The 25,158-nt window shown below is 41.9% G+C and overlaps 1 protein-coding gene across 5 annotated transcripts in view; it reads right to left on the reverse strand.

Annotated features, from left to right (window-relative positions):
* The window catches only part of LOC148025333 (uncharacterized protein At5g02240-like), a 49,203-nt gene extending 24,797 nt beyond the window's left edge, over positions 1-24,406 (reverse strand). For 4 of the 5 annotated variants that reach the window (XR_015693044.1, XM_087692370.1, XM_087692372.1 and 1 more), the window contains exon 1: positions 23,905-24,406. Coding sequence is in view for 3 of the 5 variants with exons in the window: in XM_087692370.1 (XP_087548496.1) it covers positions 23,905-24,247 (343 nt within the window). In the remaining 2 variants the exon portion in view is untranslated. The remainder of the gene's footprint in view (positions 1-23,904) is intronic. The other variant, XR_015693045.1, reaches the window with a different exon arrangement.
* Between the last annotated feature and the right edge of the window lie 752 nt (positions 24,407-25,158).

Here is a 25,158-nt window from a genome sequence, read left to right on the forward strand (position 1 = left end):
TCATAGCTAGCTCCCACTTACTGCTGAACTCATATGACTTGGCCTCTTCGTATGTAAGAGGCTCACCCTCATCTATAAGTATCACATAATGCAAGGAGGGGTCAAACCTATGTGGTTGCCTTCTTACGCGTGTAGACCTGCATACCCAATGATCAACATTTTCAGGAATTGGGTCTACATCTAGAGGTATATTATTTTCAGCATTTATTGGCTACTATAAGCCATTTTCAACATGCTGTTCATGCTATACATCACCTTCATTTTCATTACCAGCACCTGCATTTTCATAATCAGCAAGTCTATCTTGCTGTCCATGACCTCCTTGTGCTCCTATTTGCTGTCCATCATCATTTGGCTCAAAAATAACCGATTGATCATCATTTTCAGCCTATGGTACAGCACCATGAGGCTCATTTTCTGAAATAATAGGTGGCTGCAAACTCTGAAATTTGACCTTTTTCATATCTTCATTAGAGGCTAAAGTACCTTGCAGCAATTTTGCCTCATTAAACACAACATTACGGCTGCGAATAATTTTCTTGGACTGAGGTAACCACACTCTGTAGCCAAATTCACCCTCGTCACCATAGCCCATGAAGATGCCTTTGGTGGATTTTGGCATGATGGCACAAACTCAAGGTGAATAGTGTCTAGCTCAATGAAACCCCTTCCTTCTCGTAGATGGTAGTAAAGCCTGATCATGCACTTAATTACAATAATTAACAAATGAACATAAACTGAAATGTACACATTACCATCATAATCTTGGACATTGGACACTCTATTGGCACCAAAACTAGTGCCCCTTACGGTATTTCTTTAACTTGAATTGCTAATGGATTGAGTACAAACTGAGATTTCACAATCTCCTTTGCTCATCCAATAGCTCCTTGCTGTACAACTGATCAACAAGCAATTTGGAACAATCATCCCTTGATTTTCAGCCAAGACTTGTTCAAATGGAACCACCACTGTCCAAATGAAGACCCAAATCACATGGGATAAGCTAGCATATGAAATACCTGACAATTCCTTGAATTTTAGGTACTAATTTCAGTGTACAATGCCTTTGACTGATGGCACAAGTCCCAAGGTGGCCTACTAAATCCTAATTTCTACAAAAATTTAGGATTTACAGTAGATTTCTCCCTACTGTCCACCAAATGTAACTAAGAATACCTTCAAATGGCTAAGGAATGCTAAGATCTTCAGAGAATAATTTGGAGAAGATGAGAGAATGCTAGAGAGAGAGAATTCCCTGATTTTCCATGTGGAAGAACCCTAAAATTGGTTGCTATCTACCTAAATCAACCTCACATGCTATCGCCTACTGCCAAGGAGAGCATGAAATGTTGTCTCCAGTCCCTGACTAGTGTCGCTTGCACCTGGGAGAACTAAAACTATTGTTGCCTGCCCTGGATTGGTCTCATCCAGCTCTTGACTGCCCTAGAAGATCCTCCAATGGCTGAAAATCAGACCAGAAACTGCTCCTTGTTGCAATATCAGAGATGTGAATAAGAGGGGGAGAAAGCTCAAAGTACAAGAACAAGATCTTGCTTATTAAGTTGCTCAAAGTACAACTCGATACTCTCTTATCAGAGAGTGACCCTTAGGGCTATTTATATAGCCTCTAAATGGCTAAGGTTAGGGTTTTCCCTGCCCTCCAATCCATTCACACTCATCTGACCTTATCCACCCTTGGATACAATGGGTTTACATGCCTATCTCTCAACACCCCCCCTCAATGTCAGAGTGGCATTAGATTACATGGCATAGCAATGTCCTCCTAGAGCAAGATATGAGGAACAAGTAGAAAAAAACAAGAAGAAGAAAGCTAGAAAAAAGATTGAGCAAATAGAAAAAGACAAAGAAAGCAAAGTGAAAGAACGAGTATGGAGAGCTAGGAAGCCAAATGAAGAAGATGGAACAAAGAAAGCAAAGTGAAAGAACAAGTATGGAGAGCTAGGAAGCCAAATGAAGAAGATGGGCTAGAACAAGGAGAGCAAGAGAAGATAGATCAAGGCAAGAAGGCCAAAGAAGAAAAGACAAAAAACAAGAAGGAAAAAGAAGAGCAAAAGATAGAGAAGGAAGAGAATGAGAATGAGAATGAGACGAAGAAGAAGGCGAAACCAAACGCCAAGAAACGGAGGCAAGCCGCTAGAGCCAAGATGAGAGATAAGAATGAAGATGCCTCCAAAACCCCCCAACTCAATTCGTGGCTAAGGACGAAGCAAGCCAAGCTTTTGAATCAAGGCCACATCCCATCCCAACCAACTCAGATCAAAGTAGAAACCAAGTGCACTTCAACAATGGAGTCATTGGCTACGCCTTTGAACCCGAAGAGGCAAACCCTTATGAGCTTGGACAGGAGTCCGAGGACAATGCCTCAAAGAAGGGAGAGTATGAGGGAGTGCTCGCAATATGGTCCAATCAAGGTAACTCAAGGCCATGGAAGCGAACCTTGCTAGTTGAGCCTTGGCAACTCACTCTTAAGGTGAATGTCTTTCGACTATGGAACCCCTTGGGACCATACTCAATGCTGGCAAAGATTGAAATCTTGGTATTCACGTCCCAAGCAGTGCAAGGAGTTGTCATCCCCTGATCCTATGGATCTGTGACACACCAAGCACCACACATATGGGCGTCACCCCAAGAACTTCAAGGATACCTCTACTTCCGCAAACCAAAATCTAGTCTAAGTGTGACGACTTAGTCCATTCACCCCAAGAGCCTCAACTCCAAATGAGGCTAAGAAGAGCCAAAGAGGTGCAATGCACCAAGACCGCACTTTCCATGCGAAAAGACAAGCCGAACCAACCGGTTTGTCTAAGTATAAACCAACCGGTTTGTCTAAGTATAAAGCAAACGAGAAAGATCTGATAAGGAGACCAAGAAAAACCGCCCAAGTTCTTGACTTGGCAATGAGGGCAAAGTGTCTTGGTAAGCGAACCAAGAGACCCAAGTTCCCAAGGCCCAAGGCAATGGCACGAAGAAAGAGAGCACCAGTGCAAGGAGCAACTTAATGGACTGTCTCCCTTAAGGCATGGCACAACATGGCGACAACCGCGCCACCACGCCTTGACCCTAACAGCGCGACAACTTGGGATCACGCCTACAAAGCTTGGCATGCAAAGCCATAAAAGCCAAGCCGACCTCAAGTTTGGACTATGAAGCCTCCACTCCTCAAATGTAATTGAGTCGAGGGTTGACTGGAATGCAAAAACAATAAAAGAACTAAGTCTAGATGGGTAGAACTTGGCCAGCTTGATAGAATAAGCTGTGTTAAGACCCCCAAGTTGTAGTGCGGCAGACACTGACCAACTTGATAGAAAAGGCTGCGTTAAGACCCCGCTAATGACTCAAGTTCTAGACCGGCAAACACTGACCAACTTGATAGCATAAGCTGTGTTAAGACCCCAGAATGAGTCAAGAAACCACCCTTAGATTACTGAGGACAACAATTCATTAAGCAGGGGTGAGTGTAAGGATATGGGCTTTGTAGCTATACCATGGCATTGGAGCCAAAAACACCTATATAGGGAGTAGTAGTAACTCTCAACTCAGCTTGGTTTACACTCTACGTGTGATTCCCTATACTCAATGGTGAACCCTCACATATGCGGCGTCACAAGGGTGTAGTCCTGAGATGTGCCTCAATGTTGTATCTTTCGATATCATGAATACAAAGATTCCTGATTGATATATCTTGTGTGCCATTCCACTATGCCTTTTTGTACCTCATGACAGGTTATGACTTTAAGTCTCGTGAAGGTCCGTAATGGGGGGGGCACTATCTAAGCCCCATGGTAGCCACTACCATTGCACCCTTTGTGATGAGCATGATCAGGTCGAATCTGCTCAGACAAAGTCTGCACCTTTTTCTGCATATTTTAGCAATGCCGGTTCCTAGGGTGGACAATGTTGGCAAATTAGATGACAAGAAACTACGCCCTAAGGTGGAAAAGAGGTCCATAGAATAAATCATGAGCTAATATAACCTCCCTTGGCCACACCAACTCCTCCAAGGTCTGCAAGTCCAGAACTAACAATGGAGGTTGAGAGAATAAGATGAAAAATGAAATTTTTCTTGTGCACTTAGGCTAAGATGAAGTTAGGGAAAGCTCAATGAATCAGAGATGGCTCTGATACCATGTTGGAATATCAGAGTTGTAGCATCAAAAGATGTGCACAAGAAGGAGAAGAGAGCTCAAAGTACAAGAACAAGATCTTGCTTATTAAGTTGCTCAAAGTAAAACTAGGGTACTCTCTCATCTACTGAGAGTGACCCTTAGGGTTGTTTATATAGCCTTTGGATGGCTAGGGTTAGGGTTTCCCCTACCCTCCAATCCATTCACACTTACTAGGGTGGATACAATGGATTCACATACCTATCTCTTAATACTTCTTCCTCTCTTCCATAGGCTAAATGCCCTAAATCGCTCTCCACCAACCCCAATCAGCCTTCTCTCCCACTGCGTGGGCATTCTTGCTAAGTGGCTGCCTTCTAATCCGATTTTTCAGCAATTTTCAGCCAATTAATTAATTCTGAAAATTAATTTCAGCCCTTTTGATCCAGCCCACATTTAAATGTACTCATCCACAATTAAATTGGCTAGGCCATTTGCAACCTTGATTGCAACCTTGAGTGGTCCCCAACCTCAATTGACCCTTAGACTGGTATTAATTAATTAATTAATACTAGTCCCTAGTGTCACCATTGACACTTAATGGACAATTAACCATCCCAAGGTCAAAACTGACAACAACTGACTACCAAAACCTAACTAACATGACATATCATAACTTTTTCCTTTGATATCCACTACTACCTCAAGGACCCTAGGCTATTACCATGAAATAATTGCCATGTGCATCACACGTACCTTACAACCTTGCTCATTTGAGTAATTTAAATTAATCAATGTTACTAGCAAGATTCGAGCATCTCAAAAATTTCATATCCTCGTGACACTTAACCTACTCTCTGGTGAAGTGGAAGTGTAGTTCAACATGCCTCGTCCATGAGGTGACAATGGGGTTACCAACCAGTGCAATCACACTCTCGTTCAGAGCAGCACAAGGGAATTGATGCAGCGTCAGCAAGCTACTAAGATAGATGGCTTAGTGGTGCCATCATAAAGAGCCCTATACTTAGCCTCAGCCATGGAAGCCATCTTTGTCTCCTGCTTACAACTTGACCAAGAGATGGGATTCATGTCCAAGGAAAAGAGGTAGCCACCGTGGGAACACCGGGTGTTAAGATCTCATGCCCAATCAAAATTAGTGTAACCCTACAAGCACAAACCAGGACCAAAAGTTAATCCATAAGAGTAGGTACATTGAAGATATCTCAAAACACGTAAATAAGCAATCCAATGTGACATCCTAGGTGCAATGAAATATTGACTAAGCAAACTAACTGAGTATGCTAAATCTAGCCTAGGGTGAATCAACTAAAGAGCTTCCCTACAACAGAGCTATAGCTATCCTCAAACGAAGAACTAATTGAGAGTATCCTTAGATAAGTGGACAGTGGGATCAAGAGGCATGGTCACATGCCATGTCTGAACTATGCAATATTGTTTCATCAACAAAATAGTATACTTTTATTACTGTGACATAAAAATACTACCCTCGGAACGAACTATCTCTGTCCCCAAAAAATAAGACCAACTGACCAAGATCACTCAAATGTAAAACTAAGCTAGGCCTTAATTTCTATTATAGCAACAGAATTTGAGCCAATAAGAAGTAAATTGCCTACGTATAGTAGGATGTATTTTTCCCTTTGAAATGATACTGACATATAAGTTTGGGTCATAAGAAGTAGAATGGTATCTGTGAGTCCTAAAGAACTCATCCGTCCTCTACACCCAAGACCACAGTGCTCGCTTCAGTCCATAAAGCTTTCCACAAATAAAAGACTTATCTTTCCAATTAGCAAAAGAGAATCCAGTTGGCTAGTCCACATAGACTTTCTCCTCTAGATAACCATTCAGAAATGCACTTTTCATATCCATCTAGTAGATTGGCCAACTATGATGAGCAGCTAGTGCGATCACCAGTAAGAAAGGTCTCTTCATATTTAATACCTTGCTCCTATCGAAACCCTTGTACTACAAGGCGAGCCTTGTACTTGTCTAAAGTTTCATCAGCTTTTAGCTTTTTTCTAAAAATCCAGTTAGTCCCAATGACATTCTTGTGACGCGGACGATCCATCAAGGTCCAAGTCTCATTTATGTTAATACTCTCTAGCTTCTTTTCCATGGCCTCTTGCCATTAGGGGTACTAAAGAGCCTCCTATCAACTTTCTAGCTCGGAATATGCTACGTAGTTTGTTTTTTACAATCATGGTCATCTCGAACAATGGAAGAAGAAGTAAACACCCTCTCTCCTCCCAAGATGTCGATGTCGATGGGAGAAAGGAGAAGCACCCAAAGAAGAAGAGTGAGATGTATGTCGAGCTGAAAACTTGTGAAATGAATGGCCTCCAAGGTGGCCTCAAGGAAGGCAATGACTTGTCCTCAGGAGAAGAAATCTCCTTCCTGGAACAGAGTGGAAAGCTCCACCAAAGAAGTGTGACCAAGGGAAGGAGTGCCAAATGATCCAAGTCCTCACTCCAATCAAAGCGGTAGGTCTTATAGAAGGTGATGGCAACTTGCAAAAGAAAAGAAAAAACAACGACATAACACCATAAAACATGCATATCTCAACTTCAATGTAAAGTGCAAGTAGGTGATGTGTGTGAAATGGGAAGGGATTCCCATTATCTCAGAAGATAGGCACACTAAAGATGCAGAAAAGTAAGTGGGAATGTGCAGCAAAAGAGAGAAGACATCATTCAATATCATCGATATCTACGCTGCTCCACAAACTATTGGCCATAGGATATCTGAGCATCAATCAATATCACCAATATTTAAGCCAAAGGAAGGCTCCACAATCTACTTGGCCAAAGGATATCGAGAGAAAGTAGGCTCAAGTGCTTCTAGTTGCACATCGATGGGGATAGAGTGACTTAGAAAGAGAAGGGACTCATCAAGTCTATCCTAAAGGGAGACAAGGAGAGTCTAAGGACTAAATTCCAAATAGTAGAATGGGCAAACTTTTTTGACAACTTGGGTGAAGAGGAAGTAGAAGGTCCAACTACCATGTAAGCAACGGGTCTACCCTATTGTCTCAACTATGGAGATGGGGTTGAAGGGCCCTCACATGATGTACTCAAGACATGAGTTTTGGGTGGACTATCCTTGGCCTTTGAGCGATACTCGTCATCAAAGTAACCAACTGATAGTGTTGATAATACCTGTTTTTATTTGCTGATTTGCTTTATGGGCAAGATTTTTGGTTCAAGTTTAGAATGGCCCAGCATCTATGCTAAGGGATAAGGAAAAAAAGCATTAGATTTGTTTATGTATATTTTACTTAATGCAGACAAAGCAATGCTGCAAAAAAAAAGAGTTATTAACATGTTGGGTCATAAAACTTTGAAGACAAACACGTAGCATATTAGCAAGAATAGATATTTTAGGTAATAATTGAAAAAAAAAGCAGTAAACGGGTGTGTAACATGCACGAATTTGCCAAACAATTCAAGCTAGATCCAAAAGCAACGCAAGCAATAAAGCTATGCAAGAAGATAATGAAGCATTGTTTGATGAGCCTACATAGAATTAGGTAGTTGGTTGGGTAAAGGCCAACCAAGATTATGATGCTTAGCTAATCTTTTCGGACGACCAGCCATACTGGAACTGAGATATGGCCCAAACTCCGTCGAGAGGCAGCAGTGGGGAATCTTAGACAATAGGCGAAAGCTTAAACCAGCAATAACACATGGGTGAGTGAAGAACATTGCAAACGTGAGGAATAGCAATATTGCTTGTTAAACCCTTTCGTCAAGTGTAGAATGGTGATAAAACTTAAAGAAGCAGCCCCAGCTAACTCTATGTTAGCAGCTGTGGTAAGACAGGGGGTTTGAGGGGGGAAGAGAGAGTGCTATTCAGAATGACTGGGCATAACAGGCACGTAGGCAGTAAGCTAGGTCACAAGTTAAAGACAGCAGCCCAACTGGCGGTTCCACCAATCCAAATAGTTTCAACAAGTTGTCCACTCCGGAGTAGTGATCTGTAAACGCCCCGAACAACGTAGTATGCTTAACAATTATGATATTCGCTTGTTTTCGAGATTTAATATAAAAGAGAATGAATACTTAAAGCTGAAAATGAAAATTACTCACAAAATTACAGCCATGAAAATGTAAAAGTAATGGAGACAATATTGAGGGTTGAAGAAGGGCAACCCCCCCCCCCCCGAAGGAATGCATTTCTGCTCAACCCAAGTCCCTTAGGGAAGAGCTCAGTTACAATCAACCTGAGAGTGAGAAGAAGTAATTCTCACTCTCACAAGATCATGCAAAGATATACAAACACACATGCATTATCTATTATGCAATGATAAGAGCTGATTTCTTTATAGTATGAGAGAAGAAAAAGGGAAATTCAGCCTTTCTCCATCGTTGATCAACAGTACATGGATAGGGCTTGCTTCTTGTAGCTAAAATGGAAGAAAAAGCTCGAGAAGGAGGTGTTGTGATGAATTTACAGGCTTGCTGTCCTGTAAACAGCAGTGATAGAAGAGGGAATATGGAGGAATTTGATAATGAAGAAGTGGGGGATGATGATGGGGATGGATGGGGCCAGTTTCTGGCTATCTGTGGGTGTTGTACATGAGTTTACAGCAAAGAAAAATGATGATCAATGAAAAAAAACGAGCTCTTATTTATAGGAGAGGGGAGAGCTAGTACAAAAGGGGAAAGTGGAGTAGCACAAGACAAGTGTCCAGCCACATGTCATGAGATGTGACAAGTGGTGGGACACTTGGAAACTTGTGTGACAAGTGTCTTGACACTTGTCTCTTCTCTATGGCCTTCCTTTTTGGGTTGAATACTGTCAAGAATAGAAACAACCAAATTTAGTAAGCACAGTCAGAGTACAGAACTTACTATTTTTAGAATGACATCCCTATTTTTTAGGACTAGCATTTTTAGGCTAATTCGAGGCTCCTAAATTTTAGGGACCTCCTAAAATTTAGGGATCTCCTAAAATTTAGGGACCTCCCCAATATGGGTGTCATATGAAAGCTTTTTCCGTGTACATCGCAAAAATGGTATCCGAATCTTCATGTGACTTTCCTATGCAAAGAAATGTGCATTTCAAGCTTTCAACCCACACATGCACATTATACAAGCATTTCATGATCATGCCATCTTGTTGATTGTAACTGTCTGTTCTAGTGGATCTAGCCCATACTTCAAGGCATCAATCCTTTCTGTGTGCGAGTCTAACCCTGATATGTGTGAGTTCTAGTCACAGGCGCCCAATCGGGTCATATAGGTGGAAGTGTGAACTATCTTTTCTCTAACCCACTCCGTGGGTCCACCATAACGTGTGACCACTCATCAGTGGCCAGCTCCAATGCACTTTTCTTTATATCTAATTAGTGCAAAGGAAATAAATTTAATAAATCATTATATAGACAAATTAATGAAAAAGGATACAAATTCTGTTTCTATAGAGTTGTGACATGATCACACTAGAACTTATAAGCCTCTGTAGTAGCTAGGTTCATACTGCTTTCATACCATATATATTGGTTCATGACATCATAAATGTCATCGGCTATGGCTTTTACAGTTTTTCTATAAGTCAAAGGCATAAATAAAAGTTTTATTAATTTCCTGGTAAAGCATACTTCCAACTTGGGTAAAAAGTGTTGGTAGTGACTCAGGATTCCTTTGGGATTTATTGCATAAATCGGACCATTCTTTACTCACAAGTGACTCTATCCCCCGAAATTATCTTTTTGAGCACAAAGCACTGCGCATTATTGACCTTGGAGGGAATATCAGGAAGTGTCAGCAAACTCTTATCCTGGACTGCCCTCATCTCAAACCTGTTAGTGAGTCAAAGGATATCAAGCACACAGTAAGATTCTCCCAAGATAGACTCAAGGAGTTGCACCAACATTCTACCACCCAGGTTTAACAGAAGATTGGAAGGTTCCTTGTGACTCAAAGACTCGAGGAGCTGCACCAACATTCTACCACCTAGGTTTTGGGAAGTTCCTTGTGACTCATAGCTTGATTCGAGTATGGATTTTGATTTGAAATATGAGTTTGCTTACCCTTCCCTTGCTACCCCTTCTCATAAGATGTAAAAGCCCCCTCTAAGGAGGATGGACTATGAAATTGATCGAACAGCCAAACATAATGTAATACTGACATTCAAACTCATAGAAGGTGGGCATTGTAGGTTGTAATACCACATTCTGCGCAAAATGGAAGTATTTTATTCTATGTAGAATGGAAGTATTTCTTTAGTAGCTTACTTAGAAACAATGTGACCTGGTCATCAAAGGACTTAAGAGCCCCTGTACTGGAAAACTTATTGAGAAGACGTCAATGTTCAGTCAACTTGACCATAAGGTCATCCCAGTTAGAAATTTTGAAGTTTTGAAGCTCACAATCAAGTGTGATACGAGGGGTCCAATCCTGAGCTGCATAGCGGTCAACGAGATGAGCCCAACACTCAGAGGCAAGGTCAAAGTATTGGAGTTATGAGTGGAATTTAGAGAGGAGACCTTGTGTCAACTCACCTATGGCTATGGCATTTCTCCTCTTCCAAGAATGAACAACCTCATATGGAAACCAGGGGGGTCTAGGGTTCTTGCCCTTGGACAAGTTCTCATAATCCTTGGAGATCCAAAGCCATGCCTCATCAAGTTGAACCAAGTGGTAAAGTTTGACCCACTAAAACTAGTCTTATCCATAAATGCATGCTTAGTGACCCATAGGTGCCTATGAGGGTAGGAGGACTCTGAAACTGTCGAATGAGATACTGAAACATAACTAGAAGGTCCACTAGGCATAGCTAAGCTAGCAAACTATGGTACTAAATAGTCAACACTTGGGACAGCTTGGGAGGATATCCCATGCTATGTGTATCCCAAAGGTGTATATGATGGAGGTCGAGCCTTCCCCATAGATGTATAAGCACCACCTGGAAATATAGATCTAGAGGTTCTAAAGGTTATGCCTATATGTTAAGAAACCCCTAGTGTGGTGTGAGGTGCAACATGAGGGGTCTGATAAGGGATGGTGAATGGTGTAAATGAAACTGGTGATGCAACGAAAGAAGAGGGTGGAATGGGTGGGTTTTGAAATTGTAGTAACAGATGAAGATGCATTTTGTTCATTTTGTACATTTAGTGATGGAAAATGAAAAGATAAAGATGCACCATGCAAGGAAGAAGAAGAAACACCATATTCATTGTGATTTTGAGAAGAAATTCGAAAAGAAGGGTGAAAAAAGAGGTACTTAACTTTTTCTTATAATCACCTCGGCGTGTGTTTACATATAGAAATTGGTCCTCAAGAGATCCTTTTTCATAGTCAACACACCGTATTCTTTCTTCCTCATGATTTCTTATAATCACCTTGGTATGTGTTTACATACAAGAACTGGTTCTCAAGAGATCCTTTTTCATAGTGAACACACCGTACTCTTTCTTCCTCATGATTTCTACCAATATATTGAAAAGCAAAAGATAAAAGAAGAAGAAACAAAAGATGAGTCTAGTGTACCTTGCACCATAGTGGATGAAACTAGATGGAAATAGGACACATGCTCTAGATCTCCTCCTCCAACAGCGAGGGCCCATCCCTAATGGAGGTCTCGATGGCCCTGCAACATCATCAAACTTATATACAACATCTAAAGAGAGAAAATCATGTATATCTTCATTAAGTAGCTATTATCGAGGACAATCTTTTTGTCAAGCTTCTCAATCTTCTTTCGTCTATAAGCCACAATAACTATATTCCTTATGAGTGAGCTAATATGCCTTAGTTTCTCCCATGTAGTGAAACCAGTCTTTCTTCTTAGAGAGGCTAGTGAAACCTGATTAAGTACTTAATTACAGCAATTAACACATTCACAATCTAAAATGCACACTTTACTATACAATCTTGGATATTAGGCACCTTGTTGGCTCCAAAACTAGCACCCCTTTCGGCATTTCTTTAACTTATACTGCAATTGGATGGAGTACAACTGAGATTCCTTAAATCTCTTCCATAGATCCAAATGCCCCTTGTTGCCACAAATGATCAGCAAGCCTTCAAACCAATTTGTCCCTTGGTTTGCTTGGGGATTGGCCTTCACCCTACTCCTTGAAAGACAAATTCAGCCCTAAATCTGATATTGGCTAGCTGGCTTCTTGAATCTCCTTGAAATTCCTCAATTTCAACTACTGGAATTTCAAGTTTTAAGCCCTTAATTTTGAGCACATATCCCGAGGTAGCTATCAAATCCTAATTTTTGCTATAAATTAGGCTCTACAATAGAGATTGACTGAAGTCTCTTCCTCTGATGGCTTAAACAACTGGAAACTGCTAAGATAACTTAAGAAATGATTGGGGGATGAGAGAGAATGCTGTAGGGAGAGAGATTTCAGAGTTTCATTGCAAGAAACACTAAAAAACTACTATTGCCTTGCTCAAACATCTATGGAAGCTATGATCTACAGCTTAGGACCACCAAAAAGACTGTTGCCCCTTCCTATATGTCGTCATCTGCACAAGAAGGACCTTGGATTGCTATCACCTGCTCTTACAAGGCTCCAAACTGTTATCACATACTGTAGGATTGATCCCTGATAGCTGCAAATCACATTAGCAGCCTCTTCTTGCTCTCTAAGAGTCTCCTTCTCTCTTACAATGGATGGAATGACTCTTTCTCTCTTTCTCATAGCCTCAAAAACGGTTTTTCCACTTGCATGGGCAAGTTTTACTAAGTGGCAATCTTCTAATCTCATTTTTCAACATTATCCTACTTACTAAATTAATTTTCAAAATATTAATTCTGAAAATTACTTTAATAATTATTCTAGTGTCCAAAAAAATAATTCTATCAACCGATAATTAAACTAGCTAGGCCAATTCATCTTCCAAGTATCCCTAAACAATTATTGATCCTTAAATCGGTATTAATTAATTAATTAAGACCTAGTCTCTAATGTCAACCCACTACCATTAGTGGCCAATAAATTGGTCTAAGCCAAAATCTAACACCGAGTACCACCAAGTACCTATCAGAAATAACTTATTACAACTTTTGCCTTTGGTATCAAGTGATATTTCGGGATTCTTAGTTCCACATTGTAAGATAATTAACTTGCATCTCATATGTGCAAGAAGTCACATTAGCACATTTGATTAACTTTTAATCAAATGCTAAGCAAAGCAATAAAATGCCACATCCTCGTGACACATAGTGAAAGGTGTCTTCATCCATGTCGAGCTGCTCAAACCACTCCCGCTTCATTCTCAGCATGAATGATTATGGAGACTGAATTAGTATCGATGTATTCGAAGTTATCTTCTCTCTATGATTTCTATTTTTAAAGGGGCAAGCCACTCAAATCACTCACACTCCATTCTCAGTGTAAATAATTTTGGAGACTAAATCCATATCGATGTATTCGAAGTCATTTTCTCTTTGTGATTTCTTGTTTTTAAAGACGAGCTCTTTGATCTAAGGCCTAGTTTTCTTCAATGAGTACCTAGCTCTAATACCATGCAAAGAAATACTCCACAACAAAAAGTAAATACAATTGTACAACAAACAAAAAGATTGATACAGAAACATAGTTAGGGTTAGGATAACTCAAAGACCATGAATACAATGAATAATGAAATATGAATCTGAATAGAATACGATACTCAATGCAACAAACACACTATGCAATGATGAATACCAAACCTCGAACTCCCCTAACTCAAGGACTGGGGCAAAGATAATGAGATGGAGAGTGTATCGTACTCCTGACAAATCCCAAAAAGCAACAAGCAACCTCCAAAGTTGTCTTGCAGTAGCAAACACAACTCAAGTGTGGCTGGATCAGTGGTGAAGATCCACTGAATCAAGGCAGAATTAGCAAAACACAAATATACTGATGATGTGGCAGCATATGGGTGTCAAAAACAGCAAAATGCTGAGCTGGCAGGTGGTGTCAATATCGAGCACAAGCTGCTCTATAGTAAACGCAGGCTGCACAAGGGCAAACAGCAGTAAACACAACCTTCTAGGGCTGAAGACAGCAGGTAGCAGCTAGTACAATAGTAGACATTAGTCACCCTATTGTACAATAGTGAAAGAATGGTTGGAAAGAGAGAGAGATGGTGAGAGAAGGCTAGACAGCATGCACCAGTTGACGGACAGCAATGATGGGCAGCTTCAGCTGATATCTCCTCCACGAACGGAGTGTGGACACAGCAAAGTTCTAGCACTTGCAATTTGCAAGAATGTGTAATAGTCCCCGCCGTGGGGCATAGGAACCCCCCCCCCCCCCCCTCTTGTTTAAAAAATAATGGAAATTTTTTTTAATCTTCTCCCCCTCCCCCCCCCCCCCCCGTCATCACCGACAAGTGGCGAGGGGGGGAAAGAGGAAGAAAAGACGGCAGAGGACAACATGGACGAGGATGACGATGATCGAGAGGGGAGGAAGAAGGCGATGATGACAAGAAGGAGACCATGAAGAAGCAGATGACGATGAAGTAGAAGATGACGATGACGCTCCTACCGCCATGCAGAATAGGTGGTGGAAACCCCACCACACTCCGCCTCCTCTCCGCGTCTCCCCCCCCCACAATAATACCCCCCTTACCATTATAAAACCCCCCCCACCATGGAATCAAAGGGGAGTCTCGACATGCTGCGCAGCACGCTGAAGAGAGAGAGAGAGAGAGAGAGAGAGAGGCTCTTTAAAGGATCTCCTTCTCTTCCCCTCCTTAGAGGGTGGCCACTCGTACTTATCCTTCTCCCCTTTTCCACAAAATTATCCTCCACCGTAGCTTAATTCTCTCCCCAAATTGGCCCTGTTAATCGAATAAAACGTGCTGAAGTCTTTAGCGAATCGCATCTATAGGAGATGAAGATTGAGAATGGCCCCCAAACGGAGAATGTCATGTGTGGATGGCAATCCCACGACAAGCAACGAAGCCTCAAGCGAGGGCATCACCACCAATACAACTACGGTACCGAATATGAATAGTACAATTCCAAGTTCCGCATGGGACACATCAAGGCCATACTGTGCTGCACTAGAATAGATCATTGAAAAGGATAAATCTCATCTCAAATATTCGAAGATGAAGTTTGCAAAGTGCTTGTATCAAGGGAGGTTATTTGCACCTAGTTGCTATACGATGAATCCATGCATAGCATAAACAACATATAAGACTCTAAAGTATTAAGCATCGATAAGTCTTAGATTAGTCTTCACCTAGGACAATATCATTTTAGGGTTCGCAATGCTACCCTAGGGGTTGTGCACATAGACGCTACATGCATGGGAAAGATTATATGAAACTTACATTGATGGTATACGAATTGATCTTGCATTAAAGTCTTGCATCCATCCTATGAAGGTTTCACATAAAATAACGGTCAAGGAGTTATCTTGTGCTGCCAAACCATGAGTTGATTACAACTCGCACAATAATTCATGGATTATTATACATTGAAAGATAGTCTTGCATCGTTACAAATTGTCTCGCATTCTTTAGGGGAAAGGAAGATAAAACAAGTTAAAATTCTACTTAGTATCACTCTTTAATCCCAAGGGGGAGAGCAAATATGCGATGGAAAGTTTATCGTGATTATTCTTGCAACATTTGGAAAAGAATACCATTGTTTTTATTGGTTGATCAAACAACGTCCTAAATGCTTTTGCATTAAACTAATCGTTGGATTGTGATATGGATGATTATTCCAAGTGCTTGTGATTTATGGTAAATTCATGGCAAGGGTCTATAATACCAAGTTGCCATGAGGATAAAGAAATGTTTTCTTAGAAGATGATATAAAGCCGATTGCCTTGTTTGTGCTTGATTTCACGGACCGAAGGTCAAGTGGTAAAAAGGCCAATCACGGAAATTGTGTTTCACTCCTAGGCCGCTTGGAGTTAAGTGGAGCTCTGGACACCCCTTGCCACTCCGGGACAGAGTTGAAGACTGCCATGAGTCCAACGTCTATGGCATTGAAAGATCCTATTCTAGATCATGGATGGAAATTATGATACCATGTTATTTGGACCGGGTACTTCTGTGAGGTAGAAGGGAAATATAATTTCTCCTGTATGGACCGGAAACAAAGATTAACTTGAAGATAAGTTATAGAAACTTGTTTGACAAAAGGACTACTTGCTCTGTTATTGTCTGTGCTGTAAATTACCTGAATGAACCCCGTTTTCTAAAAGGCCTAATTAAGGAGGCTAATTTTAAATATCGCACATAAATGTGATAGAACCTAATTAGAAAACTAAAGCTATCAAGGGAAGCGAGTGGGCAGAACCCCCGACGGGTCTATCCTACGGCAGGGTGGTCCTAAAGAACTCGGAGGCTTCTCACAAGGTCTTACCATCGTTCGATCTTTAGGTATCATTAAGTTAGAACCCGATTCATGCTGTTTTAGGGGACCGGAATGGGACTATGCCCTACAAGTAGAGAGGTCGATCAGCGCATCCCTCTCGTTTCCCATTCTCTTTGAACCAAGTGCTGCATGGATTCGCTTCGGCTTGGGTATCTCTACGTAAAGTAAGATGTCCATGACCCGACGCCGAAACACTATCAGGACACCTTGATCAGTAGGAATCTAGATTTCAGGTCGATCCTAGTGGGTTCACGGCCGCGAACGTGCTGTTGCGAGGCAGACTTGGAAAACCCTAGGCGACAAACCCCGTAACATTCCATGGGAGTTCCAAGCGGCGTCACTTAGATTCGTCTCTCGATGAACCGCTAAAAACCTGCTTGGACAGCCAATAGGCGAGCACGTTACAATTGGTATTAGAGCGAAACTTCATAATAATATATGATTGATTAATGTAGGGTTCGTAGACATATCCTAAACAGAATAACCTAAGTGGTATGGCTTGATTGTTAGGCACCTTCTGCACCCACAAATGCTGACATATAAGAGAAGAAAATCCTTCTCAAACAAATTAAGGCCCCCGAGTTTGGTGGAAAAGGAATAGACGTCACAGCCGAGGCGGAGATATGGATTGAGTCGATAAATGACTATTTCTCTGCTGCGGAAACTGCCTCCACCAATCAAGCAATTACAGCCAAATTTAAGTTAGTTGGCCAATCTCGGATATGGTGGAAACAATGGTGCAAAGATCAAGGTATTTCTCAAGCCGCTGTTATTTGGGCTCAGCTGAAAGATGATGTACGCAGACGATACCTTCAGCCAACCTACCAGACTTTGAGCTTATGGATATTGCACAACAAGTATCCAAGTTTTGCCATGGCCTGAACACTCCTCTAAACCACCAACTTGAAGCAATGCGTCCAATGGACTTGCAAGATGCATTACTTCGAGCAAAGTCAATCGTCCAAGAACTTAAACCGGACAATTGACAAAGATGATTCCTGAGATCAGGGCAAGAGATGCCACACATACGGAGAGATAGGGCACATCCGTAGAAGATGTCCCATCCGCCGATGCTTCCACTACAATGAGCTAGGGCACATCCAAGCAAACTGCCCTAACTTAAGTCCAGAAAATATTGAGCCTCTAAGAAAACGAAGCTACACAAGCGCAATCTATGGATATTTAGAGGAATCAAACGAAGACGAAGACTTAGAACCCACTATACCTTTTCGAGATGATTAGCAAATTTTATCGACATGTAATACAACTTATATTGGGAATAAATCCTACTCTCGTATCTACGGTTAATTGCAATAACATAAGTTGCACTACTTGAGTCATTAAGAGCAACGTAGCGGACGCATAATGAGTCCTAACCCATAGACCTTATGCCCCATTAATACTTGTCTTTCCCAGTTCTTCCGAGATTATGACATCTCGAGTTCTCTAAGGGGAAGAGGATGTAATAGTCCCCGCCCGCAAGGTATAGGAACCCCCCCCCCCACTAAAAAAATAATGGAAATTTTTTTTAATCTTCTTCTCCCCCCCTGTCATCGCCGACAGGTGGCGAGGGAAAAAAGAGGAAAAAAAGACAGCAGAGGACGACATGGACGAGGATGACAATGATCGCGAGGGGAGGAGGAAGGTGATGATTACAAGAAGAAGGAAACGATGAAGAAGCAAATGACGGTGAAGTAGAAGATGAAGACGATGACGCTCCTGCCGCTATGCAGAATAGGTGGTGGAGACCCTACCATCACTCCACCTCCTCTCCGCGTTTCCTCCCCCCCTCCCAATAATACCCCCCTTAACATTATATACCCCCCCCCCAATGGAATCAAAGGAGGGGCTCAACATGCTGAGCAACGCATTCAAGGGAAAGAGAAAGAGAGAGAGAGAGAGAGAGAGAAGAGAGAAGAGAAGGAGAAGAAGAAGAAGAAGAAGAAGAATAGAGAGAGAGAGAGAGGGAGAGAGAGACTCTTTGAAGGATCTCCTTCTCTTCCCCTCCTTAGAGGACGGCCACTCATACTTATCCTTCTCCCCTTTTCTAATGCAATTTTAGCTCAACAAGGACCCATCCCTAATGGAGGTCTCAACGGTCCTACAACATCATTAAACTCGTGCACTGTATCTAATGAGAAAGAGTCAAGTATACCTTCTTTATGCAGCTTTTGTTTAAAGGCTTATCAAAGTAGCTCTTTAATCTTCGAGTTGCAACTCCTCATTTGTGATGAAATAATTATGCATGTCTTCAGCATAGTCAAAAGGATCTCCGGCCATGTCGAAACCTTGCGGAGTTACCAATTTATGCCACTCTTGCTCAATTCTCAACATAGGTGCCTTTGGGGATTTGGTAGGTGTAGAAGTGTTCAAAGTCATATTTCCTACTGTAGTTATTGGCTTTTGAGAAGAGCTTTCAAATCAAGATCTAAGTTTCTTCAAAGGATACCTAGCTCTCATACAATGTAAAGAAATGCTCAACATAGAAACTCAAATACAATCATATGACAAAGCACGAACTAATAATAGAACACAATTAGGGTTAGGGTAACTCAGAGACAATGAACATAGAGAATAATTGAATGAATGAATATGAATAGAATACAATGCTCATGCAGCAAACACACTATGTAGTGAATGAATATTGACCCCCAAACTCCTGTGTCTCGAGAACCACGGCAGAGAGTATGAACAAGAAGTGTGTTGTACATTGATGGACCTGAAACGCAACAAGGCAACCTCTAAAGGTGTCTAGCAGCAGCAAATGCAACAGTAGATGCCAGATCAATGACACACACGTAAAAGAATGCTAGAAATCTGCAAACACAGGCAGAGCAATGATGACATGGCAGCTATACAAACCCCACAATCAGCAAAACACAAATTTGGAGATGACAAGGCAAGCAGGGCGGAGCACACAGCAGCAAAACGCAGCTGTCTAGAGATCATGAACAGCTAGGCGGCAGCAAAGGCAAGCTGTTCAACAACACGAAAGGATAGAAAACTGTAAATGCAGGCTGTTTCAGCCCTGAACAGCAATCACCAGCTATTAGGCAGCTCTAGTGCAGGAGCAGAAAGCTTGGAAGAGGGTGCCACGTGATGGACAGCAATGGTGGGCAGCTCCGACAAAGATCTCTGCAAACGAGGTGTGAACAGCAAAGCTCTAGCACTTGGAAACTACCAAAATGAGATTGAGGTTGAATGGAGGGCAGTTGTCTATTTATAGAAAGTTTGGGGCCTCCCAAATTAGGGTTTGCATGGGGGACATAGAAACTCTCTAGGTTCATTTTAATACAAAGGTTTTAATTCAATAATTAATTAAGTTTTGGGGCTGTTTTAATAAAGCTAATGCATTTTTATCTCAACACTGTCAAGGGTGAAAGAGGAGCAGACGGGGGAGAAGGAGGGGGAGGAGTCAAAGAAGAAGAAGCGGTGCCAACAAGTAACCAAGAAGAAAGGGGTAGAGCTTTTTGGGGGGGGGGGGGGGGGGGGGGGGGGGGGGGGGGCGGGCGGAGTGTAATCTCTCCCAAAGAACCACCTACACAAGAAGCACCATCAATGGGATCATCAGAGGCAAAAGCCTCATCAAAGATTACATCCTAGCTCACATCAATTTTTTGTGTTGATGGGTCATAGAGCCTGTAGCTCTTTGTGGTAATATCGTAACCTACAAAGATAAGCTTCTTTGACTTTGAGTAAAGTTTGTTGTCTTGTTTATTCTTGTCCATATGGACATATGCATCACACCCAATGATACAAATCCGGGAGATAGAAGTCTTCTTCCCAAAGAAAGCCTCATATGGAGTTGTTCTGCAATGCAGAAATCAAAGACATGTTGTGGATAAGCACCACTACAGCACCCCACCCCGAGGAAAGCAAGGTAGACTCCAAAGCTCCAACATTGATCATGACATCTGAAGCATGGGCCGATCAGTGCACTCCACCACACCATTCTTTGATGGTGAGTTCAGATAAAATACTCCACCCGAATATCATGATCCTTGCAAAACTTTAAAAAACCTTAAGAGTAAAACTCACTGCCATGGTTAGCTCATACAACTCGGACCTTGAAAGACGTTTGCATTTAAGCAAACACCTTCCACTTGTAGAAGTTGGAGTACGCCTTACTCTTATACTCCAAGAAGTATGATACACATATTTGGTAAAATCATCAACAATCATCATCAAACACTTGGCCTTCCCAAGGAGGGTCGTGCCTATAGGTCTGCATAAGTCGGTGTGGACCAACTCGAGTAGTGTACTAGCCCTTCGAGAAGTAACTTGTAGATGAGGTTGCCTATGCTGGTTGCCCCGTAAGCAACTGGGACACAAGGTGTGAATAGGAGGAAAATCTAGGAGACCCTCCACTAACTTCTTCCAAGAAGCTTTTCATATGATGTCAAAGTTTAGGTGTCCATAACAAGCATGCCAAAGGAGCCCAAGCTCATGAGAAGTTGACGCAACAAGGGCAATGAGCTAATAAAGCCCACTTTCCTAAGTACCTGTCGAAAGAATAAAACTTGTAGAAGAATCCTCAACAATCATAGCATCCTGGGTAAAGACCATGTGGGTACCTAGCTCTATGAAACCATGGATTGAAAGAAGACTAAAGCCCAAATCTGGAACATAAAGATTTTGGCTGTTGAGGCCTGACGATCGGGTGAAAAGGGAATGGTTCCCACTCCACATACCAGCATGGGAGAGTTGTCACCAATAGTAACCGAACCCCCTCTGGAATGAAGATCCTGAAGCTAATCATGTCGATAAGTCATATGGGAAGTGGCCCCATTGTCAATGAGCCATGGCTTCTCCTCAGTGGAGAAAGCAAGAGCAATATCCTCCACCTCAAATAAATGCACAAAGACAGACTACATAATAATAGGGGTAGCCTTCAAGTTCTTTTAACCATCCTTTGGCTTCAAATGGGGGTACTTTTTCCAACACTTCTCAAGATGAGGCACTCGGTTTTAGACTTATTCTCATTCTTCTTGTCATCCTATTTCTTGTTATTAGTTACCTTCTTGTTCCTGTCTTTGTTTCCCCCTCATATACTTGTAGTAAAAGCTTTAGTAGAGTCAAATCCACTAGCTCCCATCTCTTTAAGACACTCATCGTGCTCCAAGACAAGCACCGCTAACTTCTCCCAAAGAAGAGTCTCGCAAACTCTTGATATTAAAAAGTTAGTGTAGAAGACATCGTACTAGGAGATGGCAGTTGAATAAGAAAAACCATGGCCATATCCTTCAAAGATATCATCTATTCGAGGGATGCAAGCTCATCCCTTGTATCCTCCATTTTGTTCATGTGGTCATTCATGGAAGGAGAGTGATCAACCAAGAGCAAGCAACATTTCTTCTCCAACGTAATACAGTGTGCAAATGTCTTCTGATGGTAGAGAGAAGAAAGCTTTATCCACACTTCTACCACCGTCTTCAACCTCCACGCATGAACCAAAACAGAGTCTTGAAGGCTCATAAAGAGAAAACCTCAAGCTCAAGAATTGAGTCTATCCCAAAGGGCTACATGACCCATAGACGAGCCAAGAGCAGGATCCTCCACGAACCAAGGAATAGGGATAGTAACGAAAGCCCAAAGATCAAAGGTATCAAAAACTCCACTTTGCAAAGCCAAACAAAGTAGTTTTATCCATCCAAACAGTCTTCTTTGGGTATAGAAGGTAGAATGGGCACCTATACAAAATGTGTCATCATCAACATCTTGGGGACAAAAGGGTGGCTCTATGGGAGACATGAAGAGAGAGAGGAGAGCTGCTCTGATCTATGTGATTAGTCAAGAGAGGATTTCCGTTTCCAGCACATGTTTCTTCATTTTTTCAAGGTGAACTTTCTAGATTCTGCATGGAGTGTTCTTTTGGGATGTTAAGGGTTGGGCTTCATAATGTTTTTGTATTTCTATTTCTCTTTGTATGGCCTATTTGAAGGATATTCTTTTTGTCTTGTCTACTTGTTGCTTTTTCAACACACATTTCCTTTTTATAGCTTATGCCTTCAGCTTGGTGTTGGGAGGCCATTGGCCTATAGCCGGGCAAGCCCGTATACATATATATTGTATAGTCATATATAAGTGAAAATAACAAAGAATGAGGATACCATTCATTATATACTCACATAACTCACTTATGTTCTTCTCTCTCTCTTAACCCTCTTGCACTCCATAGTTTCTACCTCGCATCCCACCATTACTTCCCTCTCAACTAGTATCAAAGCAGTGTTTAGTATTTGTGAGAGCTCATGCTTGGAGCGAGGAGCGTAAGGAGTAAAGCTTTTTCACAAAGATTGAGGATTCGAGCTTCTTCTTCAATGTTGATGCTTGTTACCTACACATTGATAGGAGTACTATTCTCATCGATTGAATCTATCTGAGTCACGTAGGTGCTTGAGCCATCGAGGCTTAATTGGGGACAGCAATAGCCCATTGGCATTGATTTGCGTAGCCATTAGTGGTTAGGGTTGAAGCACTTTGGATGCTCGAGAAGAGGTCTTGGTACATGGTTTTGATATATACAAGCATAGGGTTTGCTTAAGCAAGGGAGCTTGTGTCTCTTGGAAGTAAGGAACTTAGTTGTTGTAAGCAAAGGGTTTAAGCAGCAGGCTCAAACAAGGCTCAGACCTCTGAACTTCGCAAGGATCACGCTACCTCTCAGAATGAGTATGAATAGACTCTTCATTAGAGTCATCAAAGCCTAGGAATTAGTTGTATTTCATGTCCCTAGACCTGCAAACACACTAAATGTGTTACATTTGGCAGTAGGTGACACACAACAAGAGATCCCGTACTAGTCATGGACCTTAGATGGGTTCAAATTTCTAAAGAGAGATATTGGCAACAATAAGAAGGGCTTGTTCATCATGTACGGGGCTGATCTCTCCTGCCAATATTGTTAAATTTAAGGAGAGTCTTAGAGTGTAGTGTAGACTTGTAGTGCTTCTTACTGTCGCATACTGTTAAGCAAAATTTACAGAGACCCACAGCAATATTTATTTTTCATAATCCATAAGGATTACCTTGTCGTGCCATGCTCTATTCAGGCTAATTTCCTATTAGTGGCAATATTCCGTTTAGAAAATGCAGCTGCCCTACCTCACCCAAGGACTGTTCTTTTTTTTTTTTTTGGGCGATTGATTTATTAAGGTGTCAAGCCCCCACATACGGGTGATGGAAATTAAGATTGAGCTGTCATTTCATTAAGGTGCAAAGTTCCCCCGCGCCCCCGCCCCCCCCAAAATAGGGGTGAGGCAAATTAAGATTGAGCCGTCCTTGGAAATTGAACTCAGCCTGAACACACGCACAGTTTGCTGGCGTAAACCAGCTGCTCATTAATATGGACTGAGAGTTATAAACACCAATATTCCGTCCAGATTCACTGCTTTTGCAAGGGGAAGAACCAGCATACCAACGCCACCGGTGCCGCCCACCACAAGCACGCATTTCGATGAATTGAGCGTTGGCGATGAATCCCGCTGAGGTTTGGTGAAAAGATCTTCCGAAACAGGGGCATCAACCACTCCTTTGGCGCAAGTTGTTCCTCCACTGCACATGATGGACGGTTGTACAGGAGGCGCGACACGCACCTGTGGCAACCGAAAACGAATCGACGGGTGGCCGTTGCCCTCGGGGTCCATGGGATCAAAAGCGATCGGCCAACCATGATGTTGGGTGCGGCTGCCCCTGTGATGCAGAGGCAGGGGCGGGTGGGAGCTGCGCCAGCTAAAGGACTGCAGCAGATGAGTAGACATTGCGCAACGGTAGATACTCTATGATATTGATGGAACTTATCAATGAGAGAAGATGAATTTTTAATTAGCCTCTCTCCGAAACGATGGAGTGACCTTCGACTGTCGACGTTCCCTGTTAGCAAAATCTTTTCCTCACATGTGGATAGCCTTCTTCCAACCCACCATGGCGAATTTGTTTCTAGCATTATTTTCGTAAATAATATCCTTATGTTGAGACGTACTACTAGTTGCAGTTGAATTTTTCCCCCACACTAGCATCTCAAGCCAAGGGGATTGTGGCTTAGTGGTTTGGGTGTGGATCAAGTAACATGGGTGTGGATCGAGTAACATGAGTGCCTAAGTTCGAATCTTGCACTCATACTTTCTTGGTACGTATGTATGAGCATCTAAGTAGAGCATCTGAACTATTGTATCAAGCTTACTAATTTCATTAGTTTAGTGAAACATTTCAAGTTTTGGAGGACCGAATAACAATAACAATGAGTTAAGGAACTAGTCGGGCATTCGAGTAGTCCATTTGTCAATATGTCGATAATGTCATCAACCCAATAAGGTATTAGGTTAGGTTTGAAAAGTTGAGCCTCTTGCTAAAGAATAAACAACTATGAATCTAAGATTATCATCAGTTCCTATTGCTTTTTTCTCCACTTGTCACTCTCAACATATGGTCTACAATGAAATGCTATTTACGCTTCCTCACAACGACATTGAAGTTGAACTCTAGCAGCAACAAAAGCCATCTAGTGATGCATCCTATAACACGACTTATTTACCAAATATAGTAAAGATTGATGGTCTACAAAGAAGGTGAAATGGGTGGCAAGGGGATAGCGGTCAAAATTTTTCACAACATATACCGCCTAGTCCCTCTCACTCCGTTATTAAGTAGTTTATTTTGGTTTTTATGAGCT

The sequence above is a fragment of the Lygodium microphyllum genome, chromosome 14 (genome assembly GCF_053477565.2).
Source record: "Lygodium microphyllum isolate KBCC chromosome 14, Lygodium_microphyllum_v1.1.10, whole genome shotgun sequence".
Taxonomy (NCBI): Eukaryota; Viridiplantae; Streptophyta; class Polypodiopsida; order Schizaeales; family Lygodiaceae; genus Lygodium; species Lygodium microphyllum.